The sequence below is a fragment of the Saccopteryx bilineata genome, chromosome 2 (assembly GCF_036850765.1).
Source record: "Saccopteryx bilineata isolate mSacBil1 chromosome 2, mSacBil1_pri_phased_curated, whole genome shotgun sequence".
NCBI lineage: Eukaryota > Metazoa > Chordata > Mammalia > Chiroptera > Emballonuridae > Saccopteryx > Saccopteryx bilineata.
In genome coordinates, this window is record NC_089491.1 from 337,415,514 (window position 1) to 337,435,562 (window position 20,049).

A 20,049-nucleotide genomic window follows, 5' to 3' on the forward strand; every position below is an offset into this window, starting at 1 on the left:
ATATGGTCTTTTGTGTCTGGTTTCTGTCATTTAGTATAATGTTTTTAAGGATCATCCATGTCAGGAAAACTATTAGAAGAGCAAGCAGAGGATGGGATGTGGGGCAATTTGTTTTTGGACATATTCAATTAGAGTTATGCCTATTATAATCCCAGTGGAGATTCTGAGTAGTCACTTAGACATATAATTCAAGAGTTCTGCAGACGTCTGGACTAAGGATGTCAGTTGAGGTGTCACTAGCATATAGATGATATGTGAAGCCAGCGGGTTAAATGCTATTCTCTATGGCTTGTATCTAGAGCACAGATAAGGTTCAAGGGTTGACCCCTAGAGCTCTTGAAAAATAAAAGATCAGGAAGATGAGAAGGAATCAACAAGAAAATGGAGGAAGACTAGTTAGTAGGTAAGAAGGGAATCAAGAGATTATAGGGTGAAGAAATTATTCAAAATAGGAATGGTTAATTGTATCAATTGATGTTTCTAGATCCAAGAAGAAAAATGAAGATTGAGAATTGTTCATTGACTAAGACCATGGTTTAAACCTTGAGACCATTACAAGTAAAATAAGTAAATCAGAAAAGCTAAGAACTATATGATTTCTTACATGGGTGAGATATAAAAATGAGACTCGTGGACATAGATAAAAGGGGGAAGGGGTTGGAGAAGAGAATAAAGGGGGCAAACGGTGACAGAAAATGATTTGACTTTGGGTGATGGGCACACAATATAGTCAACAATTCAAATGCTATAGAAATGTTTACCTGAAACCTATGTATTCTTATTGACCAGTGTCACCTCATTAAATTTAATTTCTAAATTAAAAAAAATATGCATGCATTTTAAGTGGTTTACATAGTTGAAAGGAGAGCTCACCACCTGTGTCAGATATGCTGATCAAATGACAAGGGAGGAAAATTGAGCCTCATCTTTGTACAGCCAGTGACAGTGAAGGCACTTTGCAGTTTTCTGGGGCAGATGGGACGTGAACAACTAATAAATCACTTTTGAAACATTGAAAAACTACTGATTTCAATGCAGATGGTGCTGGATCTTAGACCAGATATTACTGGGAGTAAAATTAGGTTATGCAGCATCAGAGGGACAATGTACCTAAGTGTCATCTATGTAACACTGTTGAAATCCATTTTATGGCACCCGGCTCAGAAATTCAGTAAATAAATAAGGGTGCCCAGCGGAGCTTCCAAGATCTCCATAGAGTTGTACATGAAAGGCATCAGATTGAAATTGTATTACCTCAAACCTTCTGTGATCATCCTAATATTTTCTTCTCTATTGTGCTTTTAAGCAGATCAGAAGACTGTAATTGCTTTATAGACTTCTCATAAGCAGCATTAACAGGAGAAATGCAAATTGTTCTAATGGACACATTTGCATCACGGTTGATGAATCTGTTTTATGCTTGGAACATCTGTGTGTGGTCACTGCTCATTCACAGAGTGATATAAACTGGACCATTGCATAAAGCTACATGCAACTTAAGAATAAAAATAGATTTTATAAAAGCAAACAAGGATGACTCTAAAGTTAAAATTTAATATATCCCAATACATGAAAACATGAGGGAAAATAGCAAGAAAAATTTGATATGATTAAGTAATTTTAACATGTCATTTATTTATTAACGTTTTTTAATAATAAATGAAGTAAGAAAAATTTCATTTTTTAATATAAGGTGTTTTTAATCAAATGTGCTTCAACTTTAAGTTGTTTAAAGTTGTTTAACGGGATTTCCCTGGGAGTTTGTTTAATCTTTAGTTTAATGCAGAACAATTTAATCTGAGTTTGGGATGATGTTTTGGTTGGGGAAATGGAGAGCAGGAATGGAAATTCATTTTTTCTTGGCCAAAACAGAGGAGGAGGAGTCTTATGAATATCTTCTCTTCTGTCCTTCAAGGAGATCTAGGTTGACAATTTGATTATGTCATTTGAGTTTGTGATAATTAGTCTACCTTCTCAGAATGGTTTTGTATTTGTTGTGTTCATCAACTGTAGAACCCTATTTGAAAGCTTTAGGCATTTTACTGAGGTAGATAAAAAAGACCCTACCTTCATCATGCGTGCCTTTAAGATGGTTACAGTTCCTGGAGAGAGATAGGGCACCCCATATGTAACTACTTTGAAATGCATTAACCCTTTGAGTAGTTCGAACGTTCATGTACGTCCTCATGCCTCCTGACCATCCAGAGTACGAAAAATTTTATTTTAAAAATGTGTAAGGCAACATTAAAAAAAGGTAAATGTGGCCCTGGCCGGTTGGCTCAGCGGTAGAGCGTCGGCCTGGCGTGCTGGCGACCCGGGTTCGATTTCCGGCCAGGGCACATAAGAGAAGCGCCCATTTGCTTCTCCACCCCCCCTCCTTCCTCTCTGTCTCTCTCTTCCCCTCCCGCAGCCAAGGCTCCATTGGAGCAAAGATGGCCCGGGCGCTGGGGATGGCTCCTTGGCCTCTGCCCCAGGCGCTAGAGTGGCTCTGGTTGAGGCAGAGCGATGCCCCGGATGGGCAGAGCATTGCCCCCTGGTGGGCAGAGCTTCGCCCCTGGTGGGCGTGCCGGGTGGATCCCGGTCGGGCGCATGCGGGAGTCTGTTTGACTGTCTCTCCCCATTTCCAGCTTCAGAAAAATACACACACACACACACACACACACACACACACACACACAAAAGGTAAATGTATGTTCTTCTTGTTTCCATAAATTGATTATCAAGCAAACATGATTTTAAGTTAAAACTGACTGGAACTAATTTCACTTTTTGAAAAAAACTCACTAAAAGGGTTAAAAATAAAGATGAAATAAAATGTTACAGTTCGAGATACAAGAGATGAGTGTGGCAAAACAAGCATTTTCTCCAGTTTTAATAAACCTGATATCAACTTGTACCCAATTGTGTCTCACTTTTCGCCTGCCTTATTGTTTGGAGAGTTACTGCGAGCCTGTGTTAGGTCGGGTCATTCCCGCAGCTGGGAGCTTTTGAATGCCACCCCTAAGCAACTCTTATTAAATCAAACGCTTCTGACAATGTAATTGAGTGTCACTCCAACAAGCCTACTCCTTTGTCCTGTGTCACAGCGTTCTGTGTGTGCACTGTTTGCCAGGCCTGTACTCAGCAAAACATATTTAAAATTACTAAAGACAGGTGTTTACCTTGAGGGACTTCCTTTAATAGGATAAAAATTAATGTTATAAATATATTGCTAGGTATCTGTGCCAGGTCAAAAGTATCCTAGGGAGGGCTTATGGCTTTACCTAAGTACTTTTGAGGTAGAGAGGAATAGCTACAGTTTTGGCCCAGGTAGTTAAATTCTGTTATTATCCTTCAGTGGTTAATCATGATAAATTTGTATGTAGTATTCAGATATGCTGAAACAGGGTTTAGGAAGGTTTTTACTGAAGACTTACGTGGATTCAGGAAAATTAATATATGATTGTTTTCTGTGTTAAATATAACTGGTATGTTCCTGGCAGCTTTATTTTTTGGAAGAATTTCCAACGAACACAAAAGTTGGAGAAATAGACTATCTATGTGTCCATATTACATACACACACACACACACATGCACAAAATATACACACAGGTATTCTATATATATACTCACCATCTACATTTAATAGTTACATGGTTTTCTCTTATTCTATTCATCTCACATCTTCTTTTTCTTTTTTGCTGAAGTATTTTAAAGCAATTCCTAGACATCATGTCATTTGAGCCCTGTGTAGCTGATGATCATCACTGTGTCAGAATTTAAAATATATATAGTGGTAGTAGTATTCAAGCACTGAAGATAGCTCAGTCTGGAGGCTTCTTTGCGATACTGCCCCAGCTAAATGACTGATTCTACTGCCTGTGAGCGGGGATACCTCACCCATAAGAGGCGTGTGAAGAAGTGGTGCTCACAGGAGACACCAGGGGTAATAGCGCGGGCTTCGTAGACTGGAGAAATGTCGGATCTGAATCAGAAGCAAGGAGATGACAGGAGGAGGAGGATGGATAGTAATGGTTAGATAGTTTCTATTTAAGGAGATGGAGCAATGAAATAGGAATGAGAGGTGCAGTGGGCTCTGGGCAGAGTGGCCAGAGACTTTGTTGCCTTTAATTTGGTTGATAGCTGTCTCAAAGCTGGGACTCCATGTGTGGCTGTCTTGGCAGAGAGTCTCGAAGGAGATGTGACTGCATCAGGACCCTGTGCAATACCTGTATGTGGTTGGCATATAATGAACGCTTGTTGAATGTGTTTGAATTTCATTTCCTTTTCGTCTTTTTGTTCTAGTCTCGACTTAGTTCTCTGTGACTGAAGTGGTACTGGGCTGTTGGGATTAAATATGTTGATGGCCCTGGCCAGAAGCTGAGCATCATCCTGGTGTGCCAAGGTCGTAGGTTTGGTCCCCGGTCTGGTCACATACAAGAAGCAGTCAATGAGGGCACAACTATGGAACAACTAATGAAACAATGAGTTGATGCTTCTCTATCCCTCCCTCTCCCTCCCTATCTCTCCCTCTCTTTCTTCTTTTCCTTCCCTCTTCTTCCCTCTCCGTCCTTCTCTTTCTCTCTCCCTCTCTCTCTCTTTTTCCCTCCCCCCCTCAAATAAATGGAAAAACTAAATAAAATAAAATAGAATGTGTACAGTACACTGAGGCTATGTTCACAGACCATCAACTTTCAGGCTTATGTTGCTTTGTCTAGTATTTTCAGAGCCTTTTTTTAGTAACCTCTGCCCATCTCTGCTCCATTCTGAGCTAAATTAACAAGTCATTCTTTTGTACATTTTATTTTAATAAAAAGCCTTGTCTGTATTTTAGATTTTTGAAAAACACATTTTAAAAAACAGATGCAGTGATCTTTAAAGAAATACAAAAGAAATCTACTTTTCCAGGAAGTGGTTTTAGCAATAATTTTATATGATGTATTTAGAAAATGTTGATATACAGCTCCTTTGTTATGTAATCAAGTCACTATTTTTGAACAGCAAATGGAGTATTTATTGAATACCAATATCAGGGATTCTCTATTCTGTGCAGTCTTGACCAGTCTGCTTTATTGCATTATTAATACCAGGCTACTTTGTAGAGGCACAATGTCATATTTTCTCTGCCAACAAGCTGTAACTGCACATGTCTTCCCTGGATTTTCTTATGGTCTGTAAATTGGTTTCCAAATTCAAGAGTAATAGGTTTGTCTTGGTGAAATGCTATTTTAAAAATTCTTTTGCTATATTTTAAAATAGCTTTGTTCCTAACTTTGGTTTATTTTTCTTATATCTCAGTTATAACATCAACTTCTTCAGCTCATGCACTATGTTTATTAGTTATATCATCACTAGCCCAGTCCAAGGCACAGAGATGCTGAGTTTCTGATTATAGATTGAATTCAATGAAATTAATTTTTTTTATTGAATTTTTTTTTCCAGAATTTCTTCTTTGGAAACCATTGGTGAAATTGGTTTGTTTAAAGTTCTGATACCTGTTTTCAGGTGAATAATTGAGAAACATTTTAATTGCAGATTTAAATTGCAGAGACATGCCAAAAATTTTTCCCATTGTGTCATAATCAAGGCAGAATCTAAGATGCTTCCTATAAAGGAAAGAGAGCCTAAGATAACCCTAATTAGATGGTGTAAAAATGTCAGCCTGAAATGATGCCAATTATTTTTTCCTGAAGCATAACTAATATCCCAAAGCAAAAACACAGTTCATTCTCATTTAAAATCCCATTAGAATTATTGCATATGAAATCTCAATGATTATAATAATTGGAATAAATTTCTACTTGATAAGGGTACTTACTATATTATATCATATTATGCAGTATCAGACCATGTAAATAAAACCAATGGGTAGAACAGATTATAAAGATGTATTATCTGGGAAATAAAAATTTTCTAGATGCAAGGGTTTCTCAAAAGTATACTCTCTGCTTCGTTCTTCTTCTTTTATTGGTAAGAAATATTTGAGAAACTTACTACCTTATACATACTTGATATCAAAGTTACAAAGAGAAGTTCATTCTCCTAATGTCTGATTCTGTAATCTACTATACCAAATTGTGTTTTAATATGTATTGTTTTAGTTCATATCTCAAGTTAACTAATGATAGTTAAGGCAAGAACTATATTCTACTCTTTTATTTTTCCTGTATTATTTGTAATGATTATCTTTGATTTGCTATGAGAATTGATTAAAAATAGACAATAACAGGAATATTTGAGTAGCATCCAAAGACACTTCACTGGAGTGACTGGATTCTGCAGAGAAGTTATTTGTAGACTATTCTGTAAGGAGTAGATTGTGTGGAGACTTCTCTTTTCAGGAGAATGATTGAGACCCTTGTAGGTCGTCCCATGAAAAATAAATTTAAATACTGGATAAAACACTTAACAATTGCTTTGATGACGTTGCTAGAGAGTTAGGATTACCAGGAAGCAAAAAAGAAAAGTGTGGAGAGATATTGGAGAAAGTACTACTGCTGTCAGTTTCCCTTGGAGGGTATTTGTCAAACCCAAGGGGACTTGCAAGGCACAGGAGAACAGTACCAAAGCCCAGAAGCTGTCCAGTCTGAGGAGTCTCGTACAGAGTACCCCCAAACTCTGCACAGAGGGTATGGGTCATCTGGAAATATCAGCCCTTCCCCATAATCTCCTCTCCTTCTGTAACATACTAAAAATATTGGTCACCTTGGCACTGGCTAAAGGGAGAGAAACTAGAAATTTCATTACCAGAATTGTTGCCAAAATACATATTCTCCAGTTGGTTTGAGAAAATTCTCAAGTAAGAATTTAGATTAAAATGGGTTCTAGGTTGGTAGTTCCTTTACACAGACAAGCAGAAATGATTCCTGTACTAATGTTTTCTGGTGGAATCTACCTTCAAAACAGGCTTCAAAGAATTACTACAGATAAATTTCTAAGAAATGTGAGCTTATAGAATACATACGTGCATGCGCGCGCGCGCACACACACACACACACACACACACACACACACACGATACACAATACATACAGGAAAAATGTTTCCAGGAACAAGATTCAGCAGAGGTGAGAGACAATAAAATCTGATCATTAAAGACTTCCAGTATTGCAATCATGAGACCTATAATACAGGCTTATCTTACAATACTATTTTAATTAATAAACTTTTGCCATACTGGCTCTGCCCTCTATATCTTTTTCTTGCCGTTTTACTGTGTGAATACACATTTAATGGCCACATGATATTGTAGTTATATATGTGTTTGTATGTGTGTTACGTTTGTATCAATTATAAATGTGTATATACATCAATTCCCTATTATTTTACAAGTTAAATGATTTTTTAAATTTAATATACTGTTCTATGATGAACATCTTTGTTGCCAAATCTTAAATTTACCCATGATATTATTTTTTATTGAAGATGGGAGGAATTCCTACAACTGGAATTTTAGGCCCCAGTAGTATATAAATGGTAACATTTATGGTGTGTGCTTTTTTTAAAATCAATTATGATTAATAAAATGGAAAGTAAAAATTCTGATAGTGAGTACAAGATAAAAGTGTACCAGCAAAATGTGTAGCAAATATGATTGGAAAAATTTGCTAGTTTGTGCTTTGGTGCATGGCTGACCCTGAACTTACTGCATTTAATGAAGGACAGAGGTCAAGAGAAATAGAAGACTCATCTTTTTTTTTAAAGTTATTTTTTAATTTATTCATTTTAGAAGAGAGAGAGAGAGGAGAGAGAGAGAGAGAGAAGGGGAGGAGGAGCAGGAAGCATCAACTCACATATGTGCCTTGACCGGACAAGCCCAAGGTTTTGAACCGCCGACCTCAGTGTTCCAGGTCGGTGCTTAATCCACTGCGCCACCACAGGTCAGGCCAAGACTCATCTTTTTTTATGGTTGCTGTCATTATCTCAGTTGTAGATGAGTGAGGGCATTGTATTTCCTTTTTTATCAATATAGTATACCACTGGGGGAAAAAGTACTGGACTTTGGAGATGATGGACAGGCTGGATAGATTGTAAAATACTGATTAGTTTTATCAATTACTTGCTGAACACATGATATGCATAATCCTATACTGTGCTCTCTTTAGATAGAAATACAAAAAAATTTGGCTTCCGCCAGCTGTCATTTTGAGTGTTGATCACATATATCATGGCTCACGTTTAGCTGGCTTGCAAGACCCATTTTAATTCCATGAGACTGTCGCAAGAGTTTTTGCCTGAAGAGCCCGGAAAGTCTACCGTTGCTGATTAAAGCTAAACAGTGACTGTGGGTTTTCCAGTCGTGTTATTTAAAGGCACCTGAGCCTCTGTGATCCCAATGCTCTGTTGAGCCCTGATGTGATGCTGTCTCTGGATGCCAGCGCTGATTATCCTTGTCACTGAACTGACCGCTACCATGTTCTGCCATTTGTATCCGTACTCTCCATTAGTGCCGAAGGGGCCCTTTGTCCCTCCTACCTCACAGTCGTTTTGGGCTATTATATTTTGTACTTGTCATATCCACCCCTTCAAAATAACATCTCTCCAACTTTGAGAGTACTGAGATTTAAACACATGTCCAAGTGTGAAGACAGCGATACATTTAACAATGTTATGTCTTCTATGCCAGCCTGGTATATTTATGCCCTGATCACTTCCAGTGGCCTGGGCTCCATTATAGACCATTTCACAGGCAAAATAAGATTGATAATCTCAGTCTGTTTTCTGGCTGGTGCTTATCCACCTCGTAAATCTACCGCTCAGCTGGCACGCCATTGTTACGACTCCTGATCAGCGAAACCTACGTGTTAGGTCAGCACAGGAAGGGCTTATCTGATCACAGAACGTCACTACATTCTGTCATCCTTCCTATCACTCTTGCTTTATTTTTAACAAGAACCATGGAGCAGACAGTAAAACCTCCTGCCATCTCAGATTGGAGTGAGGAGAGGAACCTCATTGTCTGTTTTAATCACAGGTGATGAACCAGCAGGCACTTAGTTGGAACAGTGCAGGTAGCTCTCCAGCTGTGCCGGGTCCCAGATGCTCCTGCTCTCACCTGTTAGACCTGGTCGTGCTTGCTCAGTGATGCCTGGAAACAGACAGGGCCACCCCTAAGGGGGCATATGGAGAACTGGGGCTGGACAGGAAGGCTTCTTTGGAAGAACAGAGTGCTCATAATGGGCAGGCAAAAGTAGATTTACAGTCATGAGTATGTGCAGCAGTTCATTCTTGTAATATCATTTATTAATTATTATATTATTATCCATATGAACAACCTACACACAGATTTCTGTTTTAAATAATTAGTTATTTCAAACAACAACAGTGAGCATTAGGGTGCAGCCTCTTTGGAAGACAATCTGGCAGTTCCTCAAATGTTAAACATCAAGTTATCAGATGGTGCAATGATTGGAATTCTAGGTCTGTACTGAAGAGAGCCAGAAACATGTCCACACAAGACTAGTACGTGGATGTTTATAGTAGCGTTGTTTATAATAGCCGGAAGGTGGAAATACCCTAATGTTCATCAGTAGATTGATAAACTAAATGTGCTTCTTTTTTTTGGTCCTTGTCATCCTGTACTCCAAAACCTCTTACTGGTAATTGTTAGGAAGATAATTAAGAAACTGATTTACGTTTTGGTTTTTTTTTTTTTTTTTTAAACCAACAGATCACTGCAAAATAACAAATGATTATAAAATTCATTTGCCATTTAGGAGCTAGAATATGTTCAATTCTTGACCTACAAAAGAATATGATGTTTACTTCTTTATAAAAACTATTTCATGATCTTTGACCACAAATCCAGGAGAGATGGTCTTACTTAAAGCCAAACTCAGGTGAGGTATATCCTCCCTAGCAGCCTGCTCAAATTGAGATTCCAACAGATAAAGGATACTACACATACTCATACTATATTGTCCTTTATACTTCAAAAACACATGCTGTTTGTCCTTCTCACAATAACTTATCATTAGGCAGGCCCCAGTTTGGACTGTCTTTCTCTGCATTATGACTTATACCTGTGAGTGACTTTCGTGAGGACCCAAAGGAATGTCCTCTTCTTCTTCTGGGCTGAGTCCTTTGAACTTTCTTTCTTTCTTTTTTTAGTCTTTTCCTATTCCCAAACTGTGCTGCTGCGCAGTTCTTTACGGAGCACCCATCAACCTTCTGCTCCTCCCACCACACCCTCTCTCATTTAGGGGAGGGCTTCCTGGGGTTGTGACCCCAGGGGCAGCATGCAAAGATGTAATTCTAAGTAAGTTTCTCTCTAACTACAACCTCCCCTTTTTCTTCCAGATCTTCTCTCTGACTCCAGCCATAAATATTCTTAGATCTTATGACACCCCCCCCACCGTCAAAGTGTCGCTTCATCGTTTTCTTCAAACCCTTTTCAAACCTCATTTTCTTACCAAGCCTTGACCTGTCTGTGCTTAACCACTTGAATTTTTTTCTTGCCAGACCTTCAACTCTTTTTATTCCTTGATTATCATTGCTTCTAGGTGGTAAAGCCAGAACCCTGGTTCTCAAGGTCATGCTTCTTCACTCTTACTTCTGTTCTAGAATATTCCACAATTATATGGCATGGCTGTAGATGTCAGTCATTTTATCTCACTGGGTCCCTCAGCAATATAAAAGGATTTTTGAGGGATCCTTAATATTTTTCCTCCCCTTTCTTTCAAAGATTAGGTCAGTTCATCACCATTACCTTAAGCCCCCACCCCACTGAAGTAATGAATGGATCTATTCAGGATTCAGGGACTCCTAATTCTTTGCATCTTCATACCCCAACAGACCATTTTGTGGGATGGCAAATACCCCGACAAAATGCCCAGGAGAATTTTCTTGGTTTGTATTTGATTGTTTTGGTTTGGTTTTGAGTCCCGATGAAGAAGAGTGTTGAGCCAGAGACGTAGTTTTTCTCCACCACAGAGATGAGAGGATTCATCTCCTAGCAACTGTTCTGTCTGCTTTTAGAACACAAAGGATTCTAATTCAGTGAGCAGTGGCTGCCAATGCTTCTGAGAGGGAGAAAGGCATCCTGAGAGATGTTTGTCGTTCTACTGAATTATCATTTTTTAGCACTAAAAGAATCCACCAATATCACTTGCTCTTCTCACAAAGCTTGCCATGATCATAGAAAGTCATAAGTCTTTGAAGGTCAGGAGAAGGAGGGTGTATGTAGTTTATGAGTACTAGCCAAAAATTCATGCTCAGGGTTTTAGATGGCCACAGAGAACAACAGAAATAGAGACGGGGTATTGTAAAATTGGAATTTGCTAAGTAAGAGAGCAGATCTTAACTGTCCTCACCCCCCAAAAAAGACAATGGATGTGTTAATGCGCTAGGTGGGAGGAATCCTTTCACAATGTGTCCATATATCAGATCATCATGATGTACACTTTAACTTGCTTGTAGTTTTGCCAGTTGTACCTCAATCAAGCTAAAAAAAGAAAAAGGGAATAGAATAAAGGCAAAATTTTAAGTTTTTAAAAAATAAACTTCATTTACATTCTAGGACTGTTTGTTTCATTTTGAGACTTTACAAAACTTGATATTTTCCCCCATCTTCCTATTTCTCTTTGTTGCTAAAATTAAAAATGATGAGGTGACCCCTGGGGGACCTAGGCATTTTCTGTGTCATAAGGAAACTAAGACGTTGTAATAACCTCAGATGACTAGACATGGGGAAATGACCTGTGGTAACAATAAGAGGAGAAGCAAGGGAGGTCTATTGAACTTTTTTTTTACTTAAAAGAAGAAACAAAAAAAAAGGTGTTTCCATCAGTGCTTTGGGTCTTAATACAGTCAAACTCTCCAGAATGCCTTCCCTGAGGGTCTCATCCCTTTACTTGCCTTCCTGCCTTCATGTCCCCAGACCGCCATGGAGCCCTCCTCAGTAGTTGAGCTCAGAGAGGTCATCATCCCCCCTACTCGTTGGGAGAGGTGAAGGAAAGTAGACTAAGTCTAGTTCTTACTGCTGGGACTGTATTAGAGAGTAAAGTGTTATTTTTGTCCTCAGTTGAACCATTAAATGTGTTTCTTCCAGAATTATCGGTTACAGGAGAGTTTTATAGAGAGAGTATTATTTTTCTCAAGCTTCACTTAAACATTTTTGATCAGAGACGCTTTTTGTACATTGACTCAGACGACCAACTGGTATAGTGAGTGTTGCATTTTATATGTCAAAACCACCATAAAATCAGGGTTTACTGCTCCCTATTTTAGAATTTTCCTGTATTACCCATCATCTATGTCATTTTTTTCAACCTGTGAGTTTCTTGGGAACATAAAATGATATTAAGTGCTTTGTAGTATGTATAGTTGGGAAAAGAAAAAGTTGTTGAAATTTTAACCTACCACGTGTATGACCTTGAGCAACATGCTTTGCTCCCCTCATCTCTAAGGAGCCTCCATTTTTTTCATTTCTATGTTAGGTAATGATATTACAGGGATATCATTAGGGTAAAGGGTTTGCACAGTACAGTTTCCTCGTAAATGTGTAATAAATATGAGTCCCCGTTCCCCCTCTGTTCTTGCTACATATTCTGTATACTACTTGACATCTGTCTTAATTAGCTTAACATCCAGCTACCCAGGAATAAAATGTAATTGAGCAGTGAAATATAGACCAGACATTTACCTCTGTAATGTTGGAGATAACTCATTTGCCTCTATTTGGGGGGTTGTTTTCTACAAATAATGTCTTAATCAATGTACTTTCTAGGGATTTTATTGAAAGTTGGATTCCTTACTGAACATAGTTTATGCAAAACACAACTGCTATTTGTTCCTAATTCACTTGGTTTAAAGGAGACATTATCCTTCTCTGTTTGTTCATTTGTTTATTTGTATAGTCATTGAACAAATATGTACTGAGTGTTCATTACATGCCAGAAGCTATTTGAAGCACAAGGGATACATCCATGAACAAAACAGGATTGTTGTTAATAATTATACACTCAGTAAGAGTTCAGTCCAAAAGACCCTTTCTTATACAGGCTGTAGCTTGGATTTTTCTTCTCAAATCCAACAGCAACTTACTCATGGGCATTAGAAAATCATCACCGAGCCTGATATGCTTGACTTGACTGTAATTGTAAGTCATTTGAGTGAAATAAAAAGTATCTTACCTTTGCTTCCTTCTTCGTTTGGTACCAAACCCCAAGCTGACATACAGTCAGTCCCATGTTACACGTGTGTTGGTGGGGTGCGGGGTTAGCAGCAGCTGCTGCATTCAATCAGAATGATAATTTGTGCTTTAAGAATAGGCACTTGCCAAAGAACTTAATCTAAACGAACCCCTCTGGCAAGGTGACAGCTGCAAAGTCAGGGGACTCTTAGACATGTGGCTGCCTCTTAGAGCCAATTACAGACCCTATTTATTGATGCAGTCAGAAATTAGATGTTTATTGTACCGAATGTATTTCCATAGTCCTTAGAAAGTATTTATGAAGCAAAGTATTTGCTGCAGAGCAAAAAACTTCACCTTCACTGTGCTTCTTTTCTGTATGGGAAGGCCAACATTACATTTAGAACTCATTAAAACCATCAGATGAGGCATGTTGCTTTCTGTGGCTTAACTAAAGGGACCGTTAAACTTTGTCCAGAACATTCATAATTCTAACATTTACACGTTCAATAATGATTCTTTTTAATTGGAAATTTAGGAGTGGAAAAAAGATTAATTTTATTCCATCACGTTGTATTCTCAGCAGTCTTCTAAACTTCTCACTGCCATAGTACTGTTCCCCAAATAAGGCAGACGTATTTTAGTCCGACCCATTAATGATATAAACTTTATAATGTTGCCTAACATAGCAAGAATGACGTTTTTTGAATTTGGAGTTTTTGTGTTTTAGTTTATGTTCCAGGGTTAGAGTGAGTGTGTGTGTGTATGTGTGTGTGTGTGTGTGTGTGTGTGTGTGTGTGTGTGATGAGCAGATCCTTAACTGCTTGGTAATTCTCAAGGGAAATTTAGATAACCATTTATTTGAGAGATACTAGAGGTCAGACACTGTCCTAAATGCCCTTGAGTACGTTATCTTACTTACACATCACTACAAGTCTTTGAACGAGTTTATTGCTATCTGGATTTTATAAATGAGAAAGCTGAGGCTCAGGGAGTTTAAACAATTTTATCACCCTTATAATGCACATAGCAGATCTAGGGTCTAGCACCCGTCTCTCACTTCTTCCCACAGCACCATAGTCCTCTCGCTGAGGACATTTGTTTCCATTTATTTCTGAGGTTTTGGTTTTATAAATTTCTGTTCTATCAAAATGACACTGTTTGTTATAAACTACATCAAATTCTGGTGGGGCCCTGGCCGGTTGGCTCTGCGGTAGAGCGTCGGCCTAGCGTGCGGAGGACGCGGGTTCGATTCCCGGCCCGGGCACATAGGAGAAGCGCCCATTTGCTTCTCCACCCCTCCGCCGCGCTTACCTCTCTGTCTCTCTCTTCCCCTCCCGCAGCCAAGGCTCCATTGGAGCAAAGATGGCCCGGGCGCTGGGCATGGCTCTGTGGCCTCTGCCTCAGGCGCTAGAGTGGCTCTGGTCGCAATATGACGACGCCCAGGATGGGCAGAGCACCCCCCCCTGGGGGGCAGAGCACCGCCCCTGGTGGGCGTGCTGGGTGGATCCCGGTCGGGAGTCTGTCTGACTGTCTCTCCCTGTTTCCAGCTTCAGAAAAATGAAAAAAAAAAAAAAAAAAAAAAAAAATTCTGGTGGGGAATAATGAAGAAATACATAAGTTTGGGAGCTGAGTATTTAAAAGTAAATGAATCCAAGAAGGGACTGACCTGCACGCACTAAGATGCTGTCATCTCCACAGTCCCTGGGTGGCCCTGGCACCTCTTGCCAGCCGTCTGGGGGAGCCTGTCAAACCAGTGTCCTCACTGTTAAAACTAGGAACTGTGACCGGGCATTTCTGCCACTCCTGTCTGCAGAATATAAATTCTACTGTAACGTCATTGTCAGTTTCCCTTTCTTTTCATCCATCCATCATTCAGCATTCTCTCCGGTGCCTATCACCTGGCCTTTGCCGGCCGACAGGAGGCTGTGGTAAGATGAATGAAAGGCAGGGAGATGCTCTGGTCCTGTCTGTGCTCTTCTCAGGATTGAACAGCATGTTCCTCAGGAATGTTCCTGACAGCAGCTCCCAGGTTACGTGATGATGGGAAGGCAAGTAAGGACCGGGGAGGCTGGCTTCTCACCCAGAAGGCTGAAATGCTCGAAAATAAATCTCAGAGGCTAGAGACTGACAGACTGTATGGTCTTTGGTCCTTCCCTTTGCGTTGTGACAGCTCTGTTTTCAAGAATAGTTTCACGAGGTTTGTGCTGTTTATTGATAATTTAGTAAGCTAAATTAGGACCATGTACCTGGAATTTTGGTTGGGGTTGGCCTCATTTTTTTTCCTTATATTTCTGCTCAAGATGTATTTTTTATTTAGTTTAACACCACTGTGAAAATCAGTAATCATTTGTCTATACCTAACAGGGATTTATAACAATTGACTGGAGATAGATTAATCAGGGGCATATTTAATTATTGAATACCTAAAGCCACAGAACATCAGAATTTTTAGGAACCATTGGAGGTCATATAGTCCTTAAAAAGGTAAGCTGACATCGAGTAGATTTAGGCATTATTTTTTGTGTATTTATTTCATAGTAACTTATGTTGTTCCTAGAGTGCAGAATATCACCTGGTCTCTACATATACACCTGTTTCCTTGCTGGTTCAGTTGCGCCTTGATTTTATGATCTTAGAAAGAGACGTGTTGATAAAGGAGACATATTCTACTTGTTTTTTGTCCTTTCGTGATCATACCATGTGAGCTTTGAGGAGGATCTTTACTAAAGGAGCAATATTTGGGGCGGACTTGGTGTCCTGCTCTCCTTGTAACTCAGCCAAACCACTGACTTTGCAGAACAAGAATATTGCTGGTGCAAACAGCACTATAAAATGGTGGGTTTTCTTTCTCAAATGAGAAAAAAATTTGCTCATGATTTTCAATTAAAAGCTTTGCATGCCATTATATTTTCTGTTTTTCTTAAGATGAACCATGCGCTGATTAGTTGTTGGAAAGAGCTAATCCAGGTGGGATTTGTCTAGACTCCAATGCCTCTGGGAAGCCTTGACGATTGGGCGTATGGATTTCTGATGCTTCGCATATTTTTATCAGTCAATTTCCAAGGTGCCTCAGAGACCATTAAGATAGATAATAAATCAGGCGAGATTAAGTTGTGTTTGGTATCACACAAAGAACTATAATTAGAAAGATAATGTTTAATTTACAAAAAAGAAATGAAACATTGTAAGTGTAGATTGTTAAGGCTTTGAGGAAACCTGTTAAGCTATATGTCACGTACCTGTCCTCTCAGAGTTCTGAAACTAGGAAGAAATAATGTAAGGTAGATGAAAGGTGGAATATTACTTTTATATTGATATAAGCTCAACTGAATGATGTAGTCTAGTGTGAGAGTCAAATGAGTTTTCTAAATGAACATCTAAACTAAACAGATCTAGTCACCCACTTACAAAGGTGCTGGACCATGTGGTCCTTCTCTGACAAGACAGGACCTTTCTTGCTAAATTCAGCCAGACAACACATACTGTCTGCATGCATTCCCGTCCCTACAGTGCAGTAGGGGTTGCTGAAGCATGCATGCCCAGACTGCCCTTGTCAGTTTTCCAAAGGAGGTGCTGCACTTTCCCTGGAGTGGGTACAAGGTGGAGAGAGGTCATGGATTAGATTAATTAAGCTTCATTTTAATGAAAACAAACAAATAAACAAACACACAAGGATTAGGGGTGAAGGAAAAGCATTTCTCCCAGCATCCTAAGATAGACATTTATTTTTTTTACATTCTAAACTTGGCTGGAGCCCCCCAGTCAAGGCATGTATGAGAAGCAATTAATGAACAACTAAAGAGCCACGACTACAAGTTGATGCTTCTTGTCTACCCCCCTTCCCCCCCTCTTTCTAAAAAAAAAAGAAAAAGAAAAAAAAAAGAAGAAACTCACCCGCTGACAGTTTTTAGAACACAAGGGTATTGACAACTCTGACTCATACTGAAGGGCTAGATTCTGAATACTATGTAGTTTTGTTTTTTTTTTAATAATTTTATTTTTTTAATGGGGTGACATCAATAAATCAGGATACATATATTCAAAGATAACAAGTCCAGGTTATCTTGTCATTCAATTATGTTGCATACCCACCACCCAAAGTTAGATTGTCCTCTGTCACCTTCTATCTTGTTTTCTTTGTGCCCCTCCACACCCCCTTTCCCTCTCCCATTCCCCCCTCCCCCCCGTAACCACCACACTCTTATCAATGTCTCTTAGTTTCACTATTATATCCCACCTACGTATGGAATAATACAGTTCCTGGTTTTTTCTGATTTACTTATTTCGCTTCGTATCATGTTATCAAGATCCCACCATTTTGCTGTAAATGTTCCGATGTCATCATTTCTTATGGCTGAGTAGTATTCCATAGTGTATATGTGCCACATCTTCTTTATCCAGTCATCTATTGATGGGCTTTTTGGTTGTTTCCATGTCCTGGCCACTGTGAACAATGCTGCAATAAACATGGGGCTGCATGTGTCTTTACGTATCAATGTTTCTGAGTTTTTGGGATATATACCCAGTAGAGGGATTGCTGGGTCATAAGGTAGTTCTATTTTCAGTTTTTTGAGGAACCACCATACTTTCTTCCATAATGGTTGTACTACTTTACATTCCCACCAACAGTGTATGAGGGTTCCTTTTTCTCCACAGCCTCTCCAACATTTGCTATTACCTGTCTTGCTAATAACAGCTAATCGAACAGGTGTGAGGTGGTATCTCATTGCCGTTTTGATTTGCATTTCTCTAATAGCTAAAGAAGATGAGCATCTTTTCATATATCTGTTGGCCATTTGTATTTCTTCCTGGGAGAAGTGTCTATTCATATCCTCTTCCCATTTTTTTATTGTATTGTTTGTTTGTTTGTTGTTGAGTTTTATGAGTTCTTTGTATATTTTGGATATTGAATACTATGTAGTTTTAAGAGTATCTTAACTAATTTATTTTTCTGATATCTCATTACATGTGTATGTGGAACTTATAGTAAACAGCCACTAATTTTAAAAGGAGCTTTTCAATAACACCAAATAAAGATTGTAAATAGAGATTGTAAGCATATCATAATCAGTGGGATCTTAGATTTGGTGGAATACAGTCAGTTAAATTTATAGGGGTCTCTGCTCCAGCCTTTACAGCCCTGACTGCATTGAGTGTCAGTCTTCTTCCCTTGATGGTTTCATGTCCCGTACTGTCCAAGATAGATACTGCTGATCGGAGATCAAAAACTTAACCATAACCGAGTTATACCCTTGCGCTATTTCTTTAAATATAGTATTTATTCTTACTGTGCTTCTGTGATCTTGCTCCAGCGTGAAAATGCTGACTCATAGTTTATTTAATGAGGAAGACAAGGTCAAGTCATTGAAAACAATTTTGTAGCTATTGAAGACGATTATTTTCAAAGATGGTCCTTCTTATAGCCAGCCCATAGCATTTATCTAGATAGGCTCAGTTTATTTCTTTGTAATATTTCTAATTAACTAAACCTATTTATTTTTTTCTTTTTCCTGAAAGGAGGTCCTGATGACAATTTAATTGAAGGTGGAGGGACAAAATTTGTCTGCAAGCCTGGAGCCAGAAATATTACGGTCATATTCCATCCATTACTAAGGTAGGTTCCATAATGAGTCCTCACTGAAGATCAATATTTTCATTCTTTATACTGATGTATTAGATGAATGCTAATAGGGCAGTTAGCATTGAAACAAGTCATAAAAAAACCAAAAAACTTATTCCATTTTCTAGTTCATTGTCAAAGTTAGTCAGTAGGACAAATAACATCTACCCGACTAAGTGGCTACATCTTCTTAGTAATACTCCATAAATACTTCATTTTTTCTTTCCTATTTATGTCCCTACCCTACTCCTCTCCCTTCCCCCATCTTGTCCTTTCCCTCCTTATGTATTTCAGGAGTTGGCAAACTATGACCCACAAGGAGAGGTCGAACCTGTCACATTTTTATAAATCAATTTTTATTGACACACAATCATGGTCATCCATTTACGGGGTGCCCATAGCTGTGTTTGTGCTGTGATTGCAGAAGTGAATATTTGCTACAGAACCCTTATGGTTCACAAAACCTAAAATACTTACTCTCTGGTCCTTGACAGAAAAACATTGCAGACCCGTGATCTGTCTCACTAATTCACACTAATGACTCAGATTTCCTTTGAGAATTGGCAGGTCTCTGAGCAAATGTAATTTACCAAACTAAAAGACATTGTATCAGTCAAATATGTCATTTTTATATATTGCAGCATAACTTGATGGTGACTAAAGTGAAATCTGTTACACAGCTCAGTTTAGTGTGATTCTATGATTGGAGGAAAATAAGAATCCAAGATACTTCGATTTAAAAAATCTTTTAAGCTCTAAATACCATTAAAAAGGCACTTTTTTGGGGGGGGGATTTAAAATTTCCATTTTGCAAAATGAAGAAGTCCTTGAGGTATGGTGTAACAGGTGCACATAGTTAACACCGCTATTCTGCATCCATGAAAGGGGTCAAGATCCTAAAGTATGTGTTTATGACTACAATAGAAAGAGTACTTTGTGGACACAGATATCCAGTGTACTAGTAAGTGTATGTTTTCCTCGGTAATGAACCAGTATATATTTTTGTTGTATTTTCATATAATGAATGAGGAACCCTTAGGTTCATTAGCAGTTAGATACCACATATCAGGCTCACTTTCTCAGATAACTTTTATGATAGTTGAGGCATTTGGGTTAACAGTTAAACAGATGCTATGAGCTTGGCCAGGGAGAATACTGTATGTATTTTCCCAAAGCTTAAGCAGGTAATTACTGGAATTACTCTACCTTCTCATTAGCCAAACTTACTAAATTGATGTCATTAAAATTAATTCAATTCTAATCTCTTAACCAGTTTTTAAAAATTGTACTGGAAAACTTTACCCAATTAGGTTT

General features: G+C 38.6%; 1 protein-coding gene across 1 annotated transcript in view; it reads left to right on the forward strand.

Moving 5' to 3' along the window:
• EXOC4 (exocyst complex component 4) overlaps positions 1-20,049 on the forward strand; it is a 683,500-nt gene that overhangs the window by 289,932 nt on the left and 373,519 nt on the right. The window contains exon 10 of the mRNA XM_066262321.1: positions 18,633-18,729. Within this exon, the coding sequence (XP_066118418.1) occupies positions 18,633-18,729 (97 nt within the window). The remainder of the gene's footprint in view (positions 1-18,632; positions 18,730-20,049) is intronic.